Here is a 21,218-nt window from a genome sequence, read left to right as displayed (position 1 = left end):
TGACAGGTGAGTGTATCTCACCTGATCTGTCTTGGCATTTGTCCTAACACTGTAAATACAATCTGTAAATACAGCATGATAAATACCAAGAGCAGTGTTGGGGCTTCATGGGACCCCAAAAAGGCCTGAAGAGTCCTTCAGCATGCCCAGGTTACAGCTTAGTAGCACAAGGTTAATCTGGTGGGTCTGGCAAGGATAGGTCAATTCACCAAAGCCTGACCATCCTCTACTCAGAGAACTGATAAGGCAGCATTTCTGAACCCAACCAGGTAATGCCCAGACTCTCCCATGTCTAGCAGCCTGATGCCAGCCAGTCAGCTCTCTCTGTTCTCAGGGCAGTGTGGCACCACTACACTACTAGAAAACATAAGCTGCTCCTTAACACTGGCCAACACAAGCGCCCCCTGCAATCTTCCTTGCCTAGCACTGTCCTCAGCTCCCACATGACTGTATTTATTTTTAAAGCAAAAGGTTTAAGCAGCACCCTACAATGTCAAAAACGGGGGCAAATGACACTGCTGGGCAGAAGAGGTAGGAAGGGGCTGAGCAGCTGTGGTGAAGGGCAGAAGGAAAGCACAAGTTCAGACTTCTTAGAAGCTGCTAGAAGAGAAAAATCCTGACTGTTTTGCAACCTACAAGAACTGAGCCCCTTGCTTTGTACCTTGGTATCCCAATGATTCAACGAGCAGCAGGTCACATGGGGCAGCTGCAGCTCTGGCTCCCCTGCACTCAGACAGGGCACAGCTCTCACTGAGCATGTGATGGATCAAATTTAAAACAAGCTTTCTCCTGCCCTGCCGTTCCACTCCGAGACTACTCAAGTGACTTCATGACATGAACCTAGCTAGTACCACATTCTGCCCATTCTCAGACCCATTGCTCCCGACAAAAATGAACACACTAATTCACATTCAAGGTCACACATGTGGAGCCTTCTGGAAGTCCTCTTAGTGCTGGAGGCTATATACAAGAGGTTATATACTGTTTAAAAGAGCCTACTGGAAACCTGACTGTAAGAGCCCTCCACACCCTGGAGGGAGAAGCTGTCATTCATTAAGTGAATCAGCAACCATTCATCAAAAGCCTGCGCTGTGCCATCCGACAGGCTAAATGAAATGACTATCATGTCCCTGCCCTTGAGAAGCTGGACCTGCATTGGAGGCTTCAGTTTGCACCTGGGGATGCAGCACTGGATGAATTCCACAAGTATTTATTATTTACAACACAAGCCTTCCTTCAAGTCTGTATTACTTTCAGTATTCAGAAATCGTGTGGAAAAGGTCCCGGATTCTAAACAAGGGACTCCCCGCAGATCCCGATGGCTACCTGAGCTAGAAGGAGCAGGCATGAATTCATTCCAACTTGGGGGTCGAGACACATCCACAAAACCCTTTTAAAGGACATACCCTCCTGCCTGGTTCCCTCCTACTGCTACTACCCAAGGAGTTCTCATTCCAAAGACCTGGGCTTTTTATGTTTCTCTTTTTTTCCATCAATTTTCTTCTCTCTTATGCCCTAGAGATCCATATATAATTCAAGTTCATGAATGAAATTTCCTCGGAGGAAGGAAGACAATTTCTCTCTTCACAAATTACATACAAGAATTTGAGGTATACAATCTTGACTCGCAGGACACACGTTTGAAGCATGAATCAGCAGCTGCGCAAGGCACCTCCTATCACCATTTACTCTGAGGCAGCTCAGCAATAAGGTCAGACACCTGTGCTCCAACCCCCGATCTGTTACTACCAGTGGTACTAGTAACTTACCTGGCAACTTCAGGCCTCAATTTTCTCCTATGTAAAATGGGGATAAAAATACCTACCTCACAGGGTCGCTGGGTGGACCTGATAGGACACAATGGGTGATGCACCACTGGCTGGCAGGGGGCTTGGCGACAATACCATCCTGAGCCCTGCCCATCAGTATAGTCCTTGCCAGGCCCCAATCCTAGGGATGGCAGGTTATTTATTGCTTTCTATTTGGTTCTCAGTCTCTCCTTTTCTAGTTTAAAACAGGCACCCACAAAGGACAGCCCACAGGATCAAATTAATCCACTCCCTGCTTTTGCAAATAAAGGTTTATTGTAACACAGTCATTCTTACTTGTTTACATATTATCTATGGCTACTTTTACACTACAAAGCAGTGTTGAGTAGTTACACAAAGACATAGGGACACAAAGTAGAAATTACATTTAAAATCTAGCCCTTAACAGAAAAAATCTGCTAAAAGTTTGCTGGTGAGGGAGGTAGAAGGACCTCCCATGCCAGCTTCACTAACAATCCCCTGGAGCAGACAGAGAAATGGGCTTTTTTTCTGTCTCCTCACTCATGTCAGAGCCTGTAAACCCCAGCTCCCTGAATCCCAAACCCTTGCTCCCTAGATTCCCTGACCTCCTCCAAAGCCCTGGGTATTTTTACTTCCTCTAAGGGGCACTCTGGAGATCTGACCCAGCCTCTGCCATGCTCAGCTCAGACGGTTTCAACCAATGTTGACAGCTGCTCCTCTGTCCTCAGTGTCTGGCAACAGCAGTCTGTCCATTCCCGCCTAATGTACCTTAGACCCTGCCACTTGCTGAGAGTGACGCTTAGTGGTTCAGAATGGGATTCAGGGTTAGTCCCAGGTCACCTTCATCATCTCTTTGGACAGCTCCCGCATGGTGGCCTGGATTTCTGGGATCTTCACTAGACTCTGCATGGCCTTCATCACTTCTGTGCTCTTCTGCAGGGAACCAGCCACGCGCAAAACCGCTGAAAGAGAGAGGTAACAGTCAGGACTGCTCAACCGAAGGTGATGCAGGATGGAAAGGAGTCAAATTACAAGCCATTCTGATAAAAGGGAAAAGCAGTATGTGGCCTCCTAAAGCTATTTATGTGCCTGTGGAACACGTTACTGCACTAGCTGACTGAGAAGCGGACTTTTCTAAACTGCGTGCTGCTTCGCTAACACTGGTGCCAATTTTCTGAGCTTGCACAAGTGGCCAATGTGGGCAGTGACCCAAAGGCCTGCAGCTGACCTTTAGGGAAGGAAGCCAGTTCGGAATGACCATGACACCCAGGTTAAGTCACACATGGGAAGGACTTTGCCAGGGCCAAACTGGAAAACAGGCTTTAGGCTACCCAAGTAGTGCTCTTTACATACCAGCCTACGGACTACGCTGCCCTGTGATGAACCTGTTGCTGGTCCTCACGAAAAGGAGAGGTCCGGGTAAGACACGGTGCGTGTATGTGTGTCAGTGTAGTACAGCTACAGTTCTTCGCTAGGGAAACTACCTGTATTCTGAGATCACATGCATACAAATGTATATAAATAAAGTATGCCAATTATTTTTTATCCATTCACCTATTGATAGACAGCTAGGCTGCTTCCATATCATGGCTATTATAAATAATACTGCAATGAACATAGGGGTGTCTTTTCAAGTTAGTGGTTTTGTTTTCTTTGGATAAAAACCCACAAGTGGAATTGCTGGTTTGTATGGCAGCTCTATTTTTAATTTTTTGAGGAATCTCCACAGTTTATCATAGTGGATGCACAAATTTAAATAAGGGTTTGCTTTTTCTCCACCTCCTTATCAGCACTTGTTATTTGTTGATGTTTTGATAGCCATTCTGACAGGTGTGAGGTGATAGCTCATTGATTCAAGTTTTCCTGATGATTAGTTATGTTGAGCATCTTTACACATGTCTGTTAGCCATCTGTATGTCCTCTTTGCTTCCTGAGTTATTCGCCCACTTTTTAATTGGACTGTTTTTTTGGTGTTAAGTTGTGCGAGTTCCCTATGTTGGATATTAAACCCTTACTGGATGAATCATTTGCAAATATCTTCTCCCATTCTGTTGGCTGTCTTTTCATTTTGTTGATGGTTTCCTTTGCTGTGCAAAAACTTTTTAGTTTGACGTAGTCCAATTTGTTTATTTTTTCTTTTCTTGCCCTTGCCCAAAGAGATGTAAAAGATATTGCTAAGACTGACGTCAGAGATTTTAACTGCCCACATTCTCTTCTAGGAGTGTTAGGTCTCACTTTTAAGTCTTGAACCCATTTTGACTTTAATCTTAGTATGGTTTAAGAAAACGGTCCAATTTCATATTTTGCATGTATCTGTCTAACACCACTGATAGAACAGACTACCAACAGTATACTATTGATAGTATAACAGAGTATACAACTGTATAAATTGTATAACAGAGTATACAATTTTATCCCATTGTATATCCTTGCCTCCTTTGTCACAGATTGACTGTAAGCCCAGATTTATTTCTGAGCTCTCTATTCCATTGCACTCATCTATATATCTGTTTTTATGCCAGTACCATACTGTTTTGATTATCGTAGCTTTTTTTGTAGTATAGTTTGAAATCAGGGAATATAGTATCTCCTACTTTGTTCTTTTTCAAAATATTTCCAGCTGTTCAAGGTACTTTGTGGGTCCATGCAAATTTTAGGATTAGTTGTTCTAGTTCTGAGAAGTACGGCCGGCACTGATATTTTTATAGGGATTGCACTGAATCTGTGTGTTGCTTCGGTTAGTAGGGAAATTTTTATCAATATTAATCCTTCCAATCCATGAGCATGGTGTATCTTTCCATTTATTTGTACCCTCTTCAATTTCTTTCTTTGATGTCTTATAGTTTTCAGAGTACAGGTCTTTTACCTCTTTGGTTAAATTTATTCCTAGGTATATTTTAATGCAATTGTGAGATTATTTTCTTAATTTCTCCTTCTGATTGTTTGTTATTGGTATATAAAAATGTAATAGAGTGCTGTATATTGATTTTGTATTCTGCAACTTTACTGAATTCATTTACTAGTTCTAACAGTTTAAACAAAATTTTATTTATTGATTTTCAGAGGAAGAGGAAGGGGAAGGGGGGAGAGAAAGGAGGGTAGAAAGGGAGAGAGAGAGAAAGACAGAGACAGACAGACAGACATCAATTTGTTGTTCTACCTAGTTGTGCATTTCTTGGTTGCTTCTTGCAGGTGCCCTGACCAAGGATTGAACCTGCAGCCTTGGTGTATTGGGACAATGCTCCAATCAACTGAGCTACCAGGCCAGGGCCTCTCATAGTTTTTTGGTGGAGTCTTCAGGGTTTTCTATATACAGAATCAGGTAATCTGCAAATAGAGTTTTGCTTCTTCCATTCCAATCTGGATGCCTTTTATTTCTTTTTTTTTTTGTCTGACTGCTGTGCCTTGGACTTCTAGTACTGAGCTGAATAGAATACGTGGTAGTGGGCACCCTTGTCTTCTTCCTGATCTTAGAGAAAAAGCTTTCAGGTTTCCACCATTGAATATATTAACCGTGGGTTTACCACACATAGCCTTTATTGTGTTGAAGTATGTTCCTTCTATATCCACTTATATTGAGTTTTATCATTAAAAAACATTAAATTTTATTAAGTGCTTTTTTTCCATCTATAGATGATCATATGATTTTTATCCTTAATTTTGTTGACTAAATGTATCACATTAATTGATTTATGGATGTTCAATACTCCTTGCATCTCTAGCATAAATTTCACTTGATCTTGGCATACAATTCTTGTAATGTACTGGTGAATCCAGTTTGATAATATTTTGTTGAGAATTTGTGCATCTATGTTCATCAAGCATATTGGCCTGTAATTTTCTTTTTTTGAAATGCCCTTGTCTGACTTTGGTATCAGGGTAATGCTTGCATCAGAGAAAAGTTTGGAAGCATTCCTTCTTCAATTTTTTTGAAGGAGAGGTATTAATTCTTCTTTAAATGTTTGGTAGAATTCACCTGTGAAACAGTCTGGTCCTTTTATGTGTTGCGAGTTTTACGATTACTACTTTAACTTTATTACTAGTAATCATGATGTTTAGATACATTATTTCTTTCAGAATCAGTCATGGAAGGTGGTAAGAAGGATAGAAACGATAACTAAATGGCATTTAGTCCATTTACATTTAATTAATTTACATTTAATTAATAACTGATAAATATGTACTTACTGCCATTCTGTTGTTTTCTGTTTATTTTTTGTAGTTCTCCTCTGTTCCTTTCTTCTCTTGACCTCTCCCCTTGTGGTTTGCTGGTTTTCTTTAGCGGGTTTTTTTGTTCCTTTCTCTTTAGTTTTGTGAATCTTTTGTAGGGTTTTGGTTTGTGGTTACCATGAGGTTTATGTGTATCATTCTATATCTGTAGCAGTCTATTTTAAGCTGATGGGTGATGAAGTTGAATATATTCTAAAAGGACTATATTTTTACTCCCTCCTCCACACTTTGTTTTTGATGTCAGATTTTAGATCTTTTTGTGCATCTCCTAAATACTTACTGTAGTTTCAGTTGATTTTGGTACTTTTATATTTTGACCTTCATAATAGCTTTTTAAATGTCTAATTTGCTGTACTTAACTATTTGGCTTTACCTGTGACTTTGTTTCTCCTATTTTCTTATTTTTAGATATGGCCTTTCCTTTTCTACTTAAAGACTACCCTTTGACACTTCTTGTAAAACTGGTTTAATGGTAACAAACTTCTTTACTTTTTGCTTGCCTGGGAAACTTCCTCTTTCCATAATTCTGAATGATAACCTTGTAGGGTAAACTACGCTAGGTTGTGTTCTTCTAGCACTTTAAATATGTCCATTCCACTCCTTTTTTGGCTTGTAATGTGCTGCTGAGCAACAGGCTGATATCCATATGGGGTTTCCTTTATATGTAACTCACTTTCCTCTTACTGACTTCAAAATTGTTTACTTCCCTTAAACTTTTGCCATTTTTAATTACAACATGTCTTGGTGTGGGTGTCTTTGGGTAATTTTGTTTGAAACTCTGTGTCCTAGACCTGGATGTTTGTTTCTTTTCCCAGAGTAGGAAAATTTTCAGACAGTATTTCTTCAAATAAAGTTTCCGTTCCTTTCTCTTTTCCTTGTGGGATTCCTATAATACAATTGTTAATGTGCATATCGTTGTTCCAGAGGTCCTTTATATTATTTCATTTTTAAAAATTGTTTTTTGGCACGGCAGCGCGCTGGAGGGAAGGAATGCAGCAGGTGGAAAACTTGGTAAGAAAAGAGCAGTGATCCCTTCCACTGAGAACGTACTTTCTTCCAAAGAACCGCAGTTGTGTGGATGCGGGTAGACTTTTTACACGGGGACAAGTTCTTCCAGCATTTTTACCTGCACGTTCCGAGACAGTGGGCGCATCAGTCCTTTTAGCAGAACCTGCCTTAGGCTCTTAACCTTTTGTGGCTCAGGACCCGTCCCCTCCCCCCCCCCCCAAATGGCCCAAATTAAAGAACAGATCAAAGCTCCAGGAAAAATACAACTAAGCCACGAAGAGATAGCCAGCCTATCAGATAGATACACAGTTCAAAACACTGTAATCAGGATGTTCACAGAATTGGTTGAATTTGGTCGCAAATTAGATGATTGGTTGAATTTGCTCGCAAATTAGATGAAAAAATGAAGGCTATGCTGAGTGAAATAAAGGAAAATGTAAAGGGAACCAACAGTGACGGGAAGGAAACTGGGAGTCAAATCAATGGTGTGGACCAGAAGGAAGAAAGAAACATCCAACCAGAAAAGAATGAAGAAACAAGAATTCAAAAAAATGAGGAGAGGCTTAGGAACCTCCAGGATATCTTTAAACGTTCCAACATCTGAATCATAGGGGTACCAGAAGGAGAAGAGGAAAAGCAACAAATTAAAAACTTATTTGAACAAATAATGAGGGAGAACTTTCCCAACCTGGCAAAGAAAATAGATTCCCCAGGAAGTCCAGGAAGCTCAGAGAGTCCCAAAGAAGTTGGACCCAAAGAGGAACACACCAAGGCACATCATAATTACATTCCCCAAGATTAAAGATAAGGAGAGAATCTTACAAGCAGCAAGAGAAAAGGAGACAGTTACCTAACAAAGGAGTTCCCACAGGACTGTCAGCTGATTTCTCAAAATTAACCTGCAGGCAAGAAGGGGCTGGCAAGAAGTATTCCAAGTCATGAAAGGCAAGGAGCTACATCCAAGATTACTGTATCCAGCAAAGCTATCATTTAGAATGGAAGGGCAGATAAAGTGCTTCCCAGATAATGTCAAGTTAAAGGAGCTCATCATTACCAAGCCCTTATTATATGAAATATTAAAGGGATATTTATCTAAGAAAAAGAAGATAAAAAATATGAACAGTAAAAATGACAGCAAACTCACAGTTATTAACGACCACACCTAAAACAAAAACAAAAGCAAACTAAGCAAACAACTACAACAGGAAAGAACCACAGAAATGGAGATCACATGGAGGGTTATCAACAGGGGAGTGGGAGGGGGAGAGGGGGGGAAAGGTACAGAGAATAAGTAGCATAAATGGTAGGTAGAAGACAGACAGGGGGAGGTTAAGAATAGTAGAGGAAATGTAGGAGCCAAAGAACTTATATGTATGACCCATAGGCATGAACTAAAGGGGGGGAATGTAGGTGGGAGGGGGTGTGCAGGGCAGAGGGGAATAGAGGGGGGGAAATGGGACAACTAATAGTATAATCAATAAAATATATTATTAAAAAAAATTGTTTTTCTTTTGGCTGCTCTGATTGGTTGATTTTCACTAGTCTGTTTTCCAGGTTGCAGATCCATTCTTCTGTATTAGTTAATCTGCTGTTGATTCCTTTAATGTATTTTTTCATTTAAGTTACCATATTCTTCATCTCTGCTTGGTTCTTTATTATACTTCCTCTTTGTTGAAGTTCTCCTTAAGTTCCTGTATTCCACTTTCAAGACTGGTGAGCATCCTTATGACTTAAATTCTTTATTAGGCAAATAACTTATCTCCATTTCATGAGGGGTTTTTTAATGGATTTTTTGTTCCTCTGATATATATTCTTCTGTCCTTTCATTTTACTTGACATTCTTTGCTTGTTAATATGAATTAGACAAAACCGCTCTCCAAGTCTTGAAAAAATGGCACTGCATAGACGTGACTCTGTGTAAACTGTATATACCAGGTGGTTTTGGCAGACAGGTTGGAACTGAGTGGATACCTACAATGTCCATGGTGCTGACCTACCAAGCTGGAGTGGCTCCAGGCAAGGAGGCCAGGAGTCTGTAATAATGGCACTGATCCTGCTTGCTTCCTTTATCAGGTGCCAAATTGGTCTTGAGCAATGTGTTCAGGAACATGCTGTAGCAGCCTTACACGTAGGCCAGGGCACTTGAGTTGAGCTCCTACCCACCCCCATCAAGGTGGAGAGGAATGTATACAATGGTGGTCACAGGCACCTCTGAACTTTGAGAATTTCAGCAGTTCTCGGAGAGCTTCTGCAGTTCCCCAGCCTTCTCTATATGGTTTCTCTCTCGTTTGTTGTAGAGAAAGCGGTCCTGTGTACAAACAACCTCTGTGTAGGCCATGTGTGCTGGGTTTCACTGGCAGGGTGGTTGGAGCTGGGTGGAGAGGCCAGGTGCATGTGGCGACACCCTGTTTATGCTGCTTGTTCCTTTTGTTCAGGGCTGAAATGGGATGTAGGTAGTGTGGTTGGCAACATGCTGTGGCCATCTTGCAGGTAAACAAACGCAACCAGATACAGCTCCTGCCCAACCTATCAAGGTGGAGAGATGTAAACAATGACGCTCACCAGCATCTCCAATCCCAGGGAGTTCCTGCAGTTTCCTCTATTCTGTCTTTCTCTCATCAATCAGCATCAATCCGTGCTCTCAGGAGTAACTGCTCTTTATACAGGTGTGTATGTCAGTGTGCTTGTGGAAGAGGGTGAATTCAGCATCCTCTTATGCCTTCACCATCTTGGATCTCTTCAGAAATGGATTTTTAAAAGGCCAAAATAAATGTATGCTGTATACTGGAAACTCAAAACAAAAAGGTCCATATAGAGAGATAAATAAAACACTAGACTAAAATGTATTTTATATGTTCCACAGGAAGAAAGCAGGTGTGCCAAATAAAAAATTGTTTTATAACAAAAGAATCACCGCTTCAATAGAATGAGAAGACAAGCCATAAACTGGAAAGAAATATTTGCAAAAAAGATATCCGATAAAAGACTGCTATCCAAGATATACAAAGAACTCTTAAAATTCAACAATAAGTGCAGTTAAAAAATGAGCAAAAGCCATAAACAGACACCTCATCAAAAAAGATATACAGCCCTGGCTGGTGTGGCTCAGGTCCCCAGTAGGGGGTGCATGAGAGGCAACCACACACTTATGTTTCTCTCCCCCTCTTTCTCCCTCCCTTCCCCTCTCTAAAAATAAATAAATAAAATCTTTAAAAAAATAAATTAAAAAAAAGAAAACAAGTTAAATAGAGACGACTTGGCTTTACAACTCACTGATGCAAAGATGAACAGAAATATATTGAAAAGAATCAATAGCAATAATGAAAGAAAGCAACAAAAACACAAAGCTCTCTCTATCTATAACAGGCTCTTCTGGGAATTACAGTTAAATTTTAAAAAACCAGAAAAGAAAATTAAAATAAATATTAAAAGTGGCACAGACAGCAAAAAATGCAGCTCCTTGGCAGCAAGGGTCCAGAGGAGCAACACATTCACAAACTAGACTGGATTTTAAAAGCCATCTTAAACATGGCAATTACAATCACAATGAATAAAATTTTAAGTAAATATGGAATCTTACAATGACATTTCACAATAATGAAGTGAAACCTTGGAGAAGTAGTATTAAAAACCTTGGAGCCTCAAAAGTGAGTATCTTTAGAGAGAATAAGATACTTCTTCCTTATAACAAAGAAAAACAGTTAAATGATAAATGATATACAAGGAAATATCCAACACATAATATATAAACAAGAAAGATAAAGGAGTGCATAAACATTCTGTAATATGGGTAACTCACGCCAATGGCCATAAAAGGGAATCACTGACCATGCACATTTGGAAAACTTTCAAAATTTAAAGTCAAGTTTACCTATAATTTATATGCTACAACTTGAAAAAAATAATTTGAAGCAATTTACACAAAAACTCAAAAGTTGGAGCCATAAATGCAGGCTCACGTTTCTCAACAATGGCAATACTGATGGTTTGGGCTGGATAATTCTTTGTTGTCGATGGCTGTTCATGTATTCTAGGATGTTTAGCAGCATCCTTGGCTTCTACCCATGAGATACCCATGGCAACATCTCCCTTAACTCAATCTTGACGATCAAAAATGCCACCAAACACTGCCAAACGTCCTCTGAAGGGCAAAACTGCATTGACCTAGGCTGGAAGAGCTACTGCAACTGGCATTAAATTTAGCTTTAAGTGTCTCAACAGCTATGACGCAGAGGTTAATAATGTTTGGGGCTATAGGACACTCACTGCTAGTATCATACTGTTTCACTGGGAAAGATAATTTTTTTCCAGCACTAAGTATCTTATCACAATCTGTACTGACTGTACCAGTAACTGCATAGAAATTATAGAAATATTCTTAATCATCGCTATTTCTTATCCATAAAAAGAAAAAGGAATACTATAAAAACATAGCTCAGTAAAGGGATTTCAGTGGGAAGCAAAGCTAAGGTGGGTGGGGGATGTGAAAATGGAGCTTTCTGATGATATAGTTTGCTACAAAAATTCTAGAGGAATGACCATCTCATGTCGCTCTCACTTGTGACACAAATGCCAATTGTATATTCTTACAACATATTTACAACGGAGTGAAAGAAGCATTTGTATGAATAACAACTGACATTGAGTATGAAACAAGTGCAAACAATCAGTTTGTTAGGGAGGTGGATGTTTCTCACCCTTTAAAAAATTTCAATGCTGTATATTGTGCAAGAAAAATATTTCAGTTAGAAAAGACAATTATGCACTATAAATTTGAATTTGTAAAAATTTTGAAGGAAAACATTTAAAACCATTGAATAAACACTACTATGGACAATACATAATACAGATATATATTTATTTTAGAATATCATTGCCAACCAGCCTTAAAAAATGGAATTTTAATCTTTCATATGCTACATGACAGTTAAATGTTGAATGCCAAATAAAGGGAAAAGTCTGTTCCTGTTTGTTTATTTAAGGGCTTGGAGTTGTAAACCTGGGTAATAGATACTGTAAATGTGTGTATATGTGTACAGACACATACACATACATACATACATACATACATACATACATGCTGTTAGACTGAGAAAAGCAAACTGCAAAACAGCTGGTGGATAAGAGGGCTCAAACCAAGGCAGGGGAAGTGATGAACATTTACTTTTTATTTTGTGTATTTCTGTTTGTTGTAGGTTGATGTGGATACCAGCCATGGGATCTGTGTGTTGTGGCAGCAAGGGACAAATACACACAGACTACAGAAATCCTGTGGAGAAAAAGGGACGGCATGGCCACTCTCTAAGTGAGAGAGGGCGAGAGGGCCACAGAGAGCCCAAGAGAGTGCGAACCCTGCCTGGACAGGCTTTTATTGCTTTTCTGGGCACATTACATGGGGGATGCTCCTCATTTACTATGCACAGGTTCACTGTAGGTGATTACCTTTTACAGACAACAAAGGAAAGAATGCTGCTAATTACTTCAAAGAGAAGGATGTTACAGATCAAGGGGGAAAGTGGTTGAACTGGTTACACTCCATACTTGGGTGGTTCAGCACAGACCTTAGGAAGTTAAAGATGCTCAGTAAACACTTGCTGCCTCAATCCAGGGTGAGGGAGTTTTAGCAAAAGCAAGTCTCATAGCGGCCTAGGTACAATTTAGCAAAAGCAAGTCTCATAGCGGCCTAGGTACAATGCAGGCCTGATTCCCCAAGGGAGAACCTATCCGTGGGCGTGGGTCCTGTGTGCTGGACCTCACACCCACTGGCTTTTCCAACTGGGAGCTGGGCTACATTTCCCATGTGTGGAATGGTTCCCTATAGTAGGTGGCTGTTTTATATATTCCAGGATGTTTAGCAGCATCCCTGGCTTCTCCCCACCAGATGCTGATAACTACAGTCCCCCTTCCCCAGTTCTGACAACCAAAAATGTCTCCAAATCTGCCAAATGTCCCCTAAAGGGCAAAACTGCCACTGACTGGGAATCACTGATCTAAGCTGGAAGAGAAAAACTGCAACCAGAATGAAAATTACAGTACGCCTATGTAACTTTTAAGTTAAAAATACTAAAATATTATTAAAAATGTTTTCATTCAACAAATTAGTTTAAATTTCACAAATGTGATATTTCAACTCAAAGATATACACTTTGTAAACTGACTTTCCAGTATTCCAATCAAAGCACAAAATGAAATAAACAAAGCCAAAAAAGGAAACCACAACAAGGTACCTAGGGAGAGGGACTGCCCTAGCCTGGCCCTCCCTGACTGCCTTTCTTGTCCCCCTAGGCACTGCCACCACCGCTCCAGGGCTTAGAGCTCCTATTCTGTCTCTGTCACCAGGACCCCACCATGGCTGAGCACCCACGTCTGCCCCACTTATTTTTTTTTTAATTGTGGGAAAACATGTATAACAAAATTTAATGTTTTAACCAGTTTTAAATGTACAGTTCAGTGGCACTAAGTACACTCACATTGTTGTGCATCACTATCTATCTCCAGAACTTTTCTCTAACTTCCCAAACTGGAATTCTGTACCATTAACTCTTGACTTTTCCCCCCTCCTCCTCCCAACTCCTGATGCCACCATTCTACTTTCTGTCTTTATGAATCTGACTGTTTTAGGTACCTCACAGGAGTGGAATCATACAGTATTTGTCCTTTTGTGACAGGTGTATTTCGCTTAGTATAATGCCTTCAAGGTTCATCCATTTGTAGATTTTCCTTCCTTTTTGGCAAAGTAACATTCCAGTGTGTGTATGTACCACAGTTTGTTTATCCATCCATCCTTCAGTGGACACTGGGGTTGCTTTACCTTTTGCCCATTTTGAATAATGCTACTAGGGAACATGGGTCCAAAATTATTTGAATCCTTGCTTTCAATTCTTTTGAGTATATACCCAGAACTGCAATTGCAGGATCATATGCTAATTTTATTTCCTGTCCCACCTTTGAACCTTTCTTTTAACTTTCTCCCCTCAATCAAAACATACTCATCATCTGTTTTATTCTGTGAGAAGCTGCTGTCAGAAAGCTATCACCTAGAAAGCATCTAATCATGATAATGTATTAATAGCTGACAAGGCTTAACATACTACCCCTCCCAGAGACACCTGCATTTTAATAGAGGTACATCTTAAAGAAAAGGAATGACTGCATTAAATGGTGGCTTTTCAAAGCACCAACAAGTGAGGGGTGGAGAGTAGGATAAGGCACATCCAAAGCAAGACCTCTCAGTAACTCTCATTACACTATTTCTAGTTTTCTCTTTTCTTACTTCATAAATGTAGACTCCTCCCTCTAGCCTGTGGCCAGGGTCTATCCTGAGTTACTTTCTCTGCTGTATTTAACTTTCCAACAAGCAACACTGTACTATGTTGCTTGTACAACAACCCTCCCTGGGGGCTCTCCCCACCAGTCTTTGGTGCTGGGGAAGCCAGGTGATCCTCTTTTGGTGAATCTGAACAGCTCCAAACAGAATCTCCTTTCTCTCTTAGGTCTGCTCCTCTCCCTAGGTTTCCAGAGTCTTTAATGGCTCTGTAGTCTTTCCATGTTCCAGGGTTTGGAGCATCTCAAGCTTGTTTATACCTTTCACCAAGTCCCAGTTACTCTGCATCCAAGAACAGTTCTTTTTCTTGTCCTATCTTCCACTCCATCCCATTAGATCGACCTATTCAGGCTCTACCCATTACCTCCCAGGCCCCACTGCCCCCCATCTTGCTGCATCAGTCCACCCCTGCACCTGCAGTCTGTGCTTACCATGTGCCAAGGCTCTCCAATGCCTATGAAATGTAGTTACAATTCCTTAGCTTAACTCTCAAAACTGACTTCAAATTACCTTTCCGGCTTCACCTCCCGCTGCTCCCCTAATGCACTTATGTCAAACTGAATCAAGTGCTGCTGGCTGAACACAGCTTGAAATATTCACCTGAGCTTTTGTGCACCCTAGTTCCTCTACTCAGGCACCTCCCTGGTTCTCCCCCAAATACTTTTCCTCTGAACTCCCACTGCATTTTATCTGCACCATCTCCACAGCACATCTCAATTTGTATTTGTTTCTAAGAACCCTTGCTTTTAACAGTTGTAAAATCTGTCTTCTTCACTCCCCTGCTCATCCGCACCAGCCATCACCCTGAGAGCTGGTGTACCCAACCTCCCAGACCTTCTTCCTTCAGTGTTTGGAGTGCACTGTTCTTTATGGCCCCATGACCATTACACATGCTGGCGCTCTGCTTGGAATATCCCCATGAACTTAACACATGAACTTAATTGCTCATCCGCCTTCAGATGTCACCCTTGCCTATAAGGAGCCATCTTTGACTGCATTTCCCTTTTACAGCCTCCTAGTGTTTATCACAACTCACAATTATAAATATACATTTATTTGATTCTTTTTAATTTTTATGAACTTTACCCAATTATTTGCTTTTTACTCCATACCTAGAGGGCAACAACTATGCCTGTAATGTTCTCTATTTTATCTCCAGTGCCCAGCAATGTATATGGCACATAATAGGCGCTAAAAGAAATGTATTTATTAACTGTATTTGCATTTTGCTCTTTATAGTTTAGTCTATTTGCTGAGGAGACTGTAGAAGGTTCTTATGAAGCCTACACTTAATCCAGCCTCCCACATTCACCCTCCTCTCTTCCCTTCCTTTCTCTTTCGTTCTTAAAAAAGAAAAGAGAGGTAGAGAAGAAGGAGATGGTGGGGAGATGGAGCTCTGAGAACCAATGTAAGGAACAAAAAAATTTCAAAAAAAGACTATCACTAAGGACAATACTGCATACATGAAATAAGAATAGGACTTTTTCTAAAGGAACTATCAGAGAACTCTTTCCTGGAAATAAAAATTAAGATAGCCAAAATAAAGAATTCAAGAGAACAAATGCATATAGAGTTGAGGAAATTTCTCAGAAAGCAGACAACAAAGGCTAAATTGATGATGACAATAATAATATTTAGAATCTACAGTATATAGCAATTACCATGTAACAGGCACTGAATTGAGCCTCACAACTACCCTGTGAGGAAGGTACTATTATGAGTCTCCAAAACAGAAAATAGGGAAGCTATCAAATCCAATGAAAGACCAAAGAACAGAAGGTCTAGAACCCTTGTCTTTTAGAAATCCATGTGGAACATTTACTGAAACTATATGCTGCCTTGGCTTCCCAGAGGAAAATACAGGGAGTAATTAGGGATGCATATGAAGTAAGAAAAGAGCAGAGGATCTGGAACAGAGAGCCTTACCACACTTTTTTTTTTACTGTTGTTCTATTACAGTTGTCCCAATTTTCCCCCATTGCTCTGCCCTCCCCCATCCTTCCCTTCCACCTTCCACAGTCAATCCTCACCCTGTTGTCCATGTCCATGGATCATTTATACTTGTTCTTTTTAAAAAATATATATTTTATTGATTATGCTATTACAGTTGTCCCATTCTCCCCCTTTATTCCCCTCTGCCCTGTGTACCCCCCTGCTTTAGTTCATGTCCATGGGTCATATATGTAAGTTCTTTGGCTTCTACATTTCCTCTACTATTGTTAACCTCCTGTTACCTATTTTCTACCTACCATTTATGCTACTTATTCTCTGTACCTTTCCCTCCACTCTCCCCCTCCCACTCCCCTGTTGATAAGCCTTCATGTGATCTCCATTTCTGTGATTCTGTTCCTGTTCTAGTTGTTTGCTGTTTGTTTCTGTTTTAGGTTTGATTGTTAATAACTGTGAGTTTGCTGTCATTTTTACTGTTCATATTTTTTATCTTCTTTTTCTTAGATAAATCCCTTTACCATTTCATATAATAAGGGCTTGGTGATGATGAACTCCTTTAACTTGACATTATCTGGGGAGCACTTTATCTGCCCTTCCATTCTAAATGAAAGTTTTGCGGGATAGAGTAATCTTGGATGTATGTCCTTGCCTTTCATGACTTGGAATACTTCTTTCCAACCCCTTCTTGCCTGCAAGGTTAATTTTGAGAAATCACCTGACAGTCTTATGGGAACTCCTTTGTAGGTAACTGTCTCCTTTTCTCTTGCTGCTTTTAAGATTATCTCTTTATTCTTCATCTTGGTTAATTTAATTATGATGTGCCTTGGCGCGTTCCTCTTTGGGTCCAACTTCTTTGGCACTCTCTGAGCTTCCTGGACTTCCTGGAAATCTATTTGCCAGATTAGGGAAGTTCTCCTTCATTATCTGTTCAAATAAGTTTTCAATTTTTTGCTCTTCCTATTCTCCTTCTGGCACTCCTATGATTTGGATGTTAGAATGTTTAAAAATGTCCTGGAGGTTCCTAAACCTCTCCTCATTTTTCCAAGTTCTTGTTTCTTCATTCTTTTCTGGTTGGATGTTTCTTTCTTCCTTTTGGTCCACACCGTTGATTTGAGTCCCAGTTTCCTTCGCATCACTATTGGTTCCCTGTACATTTTCCTTTATTTCTCTTAGCATAGCCTTCATTTTTTCATCTAATTTGAAACCATATTCAACCAATTCTGTGAGTATCCTGATTACTAGTTTTTTGAACTGTGCATCTGATAGGTTGGCTATCTCTTCGTGGCTTAGTTGTATTATTTCTGGAGCTTTGATCTCTTCTTTCATTTGGGCCATTTTTTTTGTTGTTGTTGTCTCAGCGTGCCTGTTACATAGTAAGTAGCGGAGCCTTGGATGTTCACCAGAGCAGGGCAACCCATGTCATGGTGTTGTGACGCTATCTGTGGGGGAGGGGTTCAGGAGGGAACAATGCAGCTTGCTCCGCTCTCTGCTGGTTTTCATCACTTCCCCAGCTACCCACAAGCAAATTTGGCCCCTCTGGTGCTGGTTCCCAAGTGGGTGGGCTTATGTACATTCTAGGACCCTGTGGGTCTCTCCAATGAACTCTCCTGTGCAATGAACTCTCCTGTGAGGCTGGGAGTTTCTCTGCTGCCACCTCAACCACCAGAGGTGTTTTCAGTCAGAGGTTTGAGGCTTTATTTCCCTGCACTGGAACCCTGGGTTGCATGGTCTGCCTGCTCCAGAGTTGTTTCTCCCATGTTTATCTGCACATGGATGTGGGACCACCCACTCTGTCAGCTGCTGCCCTGCCAGCCCCAGTCCTCCAGCCACCGCCTGCCACGAGTCCTCTCTGTCCAGCTGCCTCTCTCTCTTCCCCTCCTACCAGTCTGGATGAATGTTTATTCTTTAACTCCTTTGTTGTTGGATTTCCATACAGTTTGATTTTCTGTTAGTTCTGGTTGTTTTTTGTTTTTAAATTTGTTGTTGTCTTTCTTTTGGTTGTGCGAGGAGGCACAGTGTGTCTACCTAGGCCTCCATCTTGGTCGGAAGTTCTATACTTATTCTTTAGCTAGGCCCTTCCCCTTCTTTCCTAACATTTAAAGATCAAAGGGTAGATATTTTACTTTTCAGTTGTGATAAAGCCACAAAACAATATATATTTGAAACATTATATATTGTTACAAAGATATATTTAAAGGATAACAGGTTTTTGACTTACGTGCAGTACATAGAGAGCTTTTGTTATGTTTACTGAAAGTACGTGTTATGGGAGAAAAGTTTTTTTCATGTAAATTAATGATTACTTGTGAGCTACAATTGCTTGAAAAGGTTTTTTGGAATCAGTACAGAGGAAGAAAAGGTGAACAGAACAGAGTAATCAAGTTCAGCAGCTCTCAAAGAAATGTTAAATAAGACTTCACTTCTCAAAACTTAAGAAATCTGATGATATCAAAAGATAAGGGCCCTGGCTGGTGTGGCTTAGTGGATGGAGTGCTGGCCTGCAGACCAAAGGGTTGTAGTTTTGATTCCCAGTCAGGGCACATGCCTGGGTTGTGGGCCAGGTCCCCAGTAGGGGATGTGTGAGAAGCAACCACACATTGGTGTTTCTCTTCCTCTCTTTCACCTTCCCTTCCCCTCTCTCTAAAAATAAATACATAAAATACTTTTAAAAAAAGATAGGAAAAAAGAACTCTCATCTGCTGCTGGTGGAAATATAAATTAATAAAACCTCTCTGGAGAGCCATTTTACAATTTTAGAATACAATCCTAAGTCCAGCTATTCCACTTCTGGGTATGTAACTATCCTGAAGAAACCATTACACATGTGCAAGAGTGAACAGACAGTCAGAGCAGCACTGTCAGAAATAGCAAAAACTGAAAATAGCCTAAATGTCCATCAAGGGGAAAGAAAAATAAAATGATACATCCATGTGATAGAATACCATCCACTAGTTAAAATATATATTTATCATTATGAGTGTATTTCAAAAATACAATGATGAATGAGAAAAAGGCACAGAACAGTATGCATAATATAATACCATTTACACAAATTTTAAGATTCATGATATTGGTTTCCTCTGGGGACTGAGAGAGAAGGGGATGGAACTGGGAAAACATATTAAAGGAGCTTCAAGTTTAGTAATAATGTTTTATTTCTTTTATAATATAAAAACTGAGGTAAATATAATAAAATATCAAGTTGTATTGTTTCTGGGTGATAGGTACATAAGCATCTACTGTATTATCTGGTGTACTTTTATCTCTGCAATTGGAGGCAAAAAGAGACTGTGCATACAGTGACTTATTCAGGTAGGGAAAAAAGGCAGAATAAGCAATGATTTCTGATGTTGACTCAGTAAAGAAAATAGTGAAAAATTTAAAAATAAGTTGCTCATGCATCTTTTCAACTGAACATGGTCAACTGAACATGCATCTTTTCAGTATGTTGCACAAAAAAGAGAGAATTAAAATAATAGAGGACAAACAAAAAACTTTCAAAGCTGGCTGTAAAAGGTCAAAGTATTTACTTAAGCTTTCAAAATAACAGATAAGATTAAACTATTTCTTTACAGTACTGAATACTTGGCTTGTTGAAAAGGCTTATAGCTAAGTGATATATCTAGTATTTAAAGAGCCTAAATACATTACTCTAGGGCTGAAATAATAGTTTTTTTTAAGTTAAGAAGATGGGATACAGTTTGTCATATTTTTACTCTTTCCTAACCCATGATTATTTTCTTCAGTATCTGGAGAAAGAAACTGATAATATATTAATTATTATGCATGTCTAAAAACCATATCCCAGTGTTAAATTAAAATTGAACATAAAGCAATACCTTCACAACCAAATGCAACCAAATAATGGATTAGGTACTAATTTGGTACCAGCTTTTAAATTGAAACATTTAGTCTTCTAACTGAATGTAGTATCTGACAGAGTTGAAAATACTCTTTAGTGAAAAATTTCTCCATAATTTCTGAGTGTATATTCAGCCTAAATTTCTGGCAGTCACTTGCTGCCATTCTCAGCAACTGTAATTCTGAATTAAGACTCCTTCATTTAAAAGAAATTAAGAAAGAACAGAAACCAACTGGGTATAAAATTTAACCTATGACTCAACTCTCAAGTCACTCTGTAACTGTTCAAATGAGGAAATACATTCTAACTTTTAAACCAAGCAGTTTTATGTGTAGATTTTGTCATTACTTCAATAACACTGGCAAAAGTAAATAAGTAACAATAAAATAATTAGTAATATTTTGCATTTTGTATAATACCCAAAGTAAGATGGTAAAAAGATAAAAATCAAAGCCGAGAGTGTTCTTCCTATTCATGGAAGCCAGTACTGGTAATAGCAAGAGCATCAGCATTAATTAGGTGGCTGTAAGGTAATGGCCGTCTTACCCAGCTGGTTCTTCATGCCCATGAGCACAGAGTTCATGTGAGCTTTGGACGCATAGAGCTTGCTTACAGCCTTCCTTGACCTGATCATCTCCTTGGCCAGAACCACACAGACGTCTTTCTGACCCTTCTTGGCAGCATCTTTCACAGACCGTTTCACTTTTTCTTCTTCTCTTTGAATATCTAATTTAAAGCACAACACAAAACATCAAAAAATTAAGGGCAAATCAGGAACATGTACTGGTACTCAAATCTGTTCTTATTGTGATCTAAATATGTCTGTTAAATAGGAAAACAGGTAGGAGGATATCCACAATTTTTGTTATTTACAGGTAAAACATTAAGAATAAAAATATATCTTATTACACTAAAACAAAATTTCAAAGCTGCTTTGGCAAACCCTGCCTAATGTTTGTATTGGTACTAAGGAACTCTAACTCTGCAAATACATTCCAGAGCTTGCTCTAATAATCAGTAAGTAGTACTGCCACAATTGTGGGAGCATAATCTC

General features: G+C 39.7%; 1 protein-coding gene across 3 annotated transcripts in view; it reads right to left on the bottom strand.

The window, feature by feature from the left end:
* Positions 1-21,218, bottom strand: part of CHMP3 (charged multivesicular body protein 3) — a 54,441-nt gene that overhangs the window by 7,734 nt on the left and 25,489 nt on the right. For all 3 annotated transcript variants that reach the window (XM_024558621.4, XM_045193772.3, XM_045193771.3), the window contains 2 exons: positions 20,711-20,890; positions 2,631-2,752 (listed from right to left, as the gene is read on the bottom strand). In XM_024558621.4, coding sequence (XP_024414389.1) covers positions 2,631-2,752; positions 20,711-20,890 — 302 coding nt within the window. The remainder of the gene's footprint in view (positions 1-2,630; positions 2,753-20,710; positions 20,891-21,218) is intronic.

Source organism: Desmodus rotundus, chromosome 5 (genome assembly GCF_022682495.2).
Source record: "Desmodus rotundus isolate HL8 chromosome 5, HLdesRot8A.1, whole genome shotgun sequence".
In the NCBI taxonomy this organism is placed as follows: Eukaryota; Metazoa; Chordata; class Mammalia; order Chiroptera; family Phyllostomidae; genus Desmodus; species Desmodus rotundus.
This window is presented reverse-complemented; position numbering and strand designations above follow the sequence as displayed.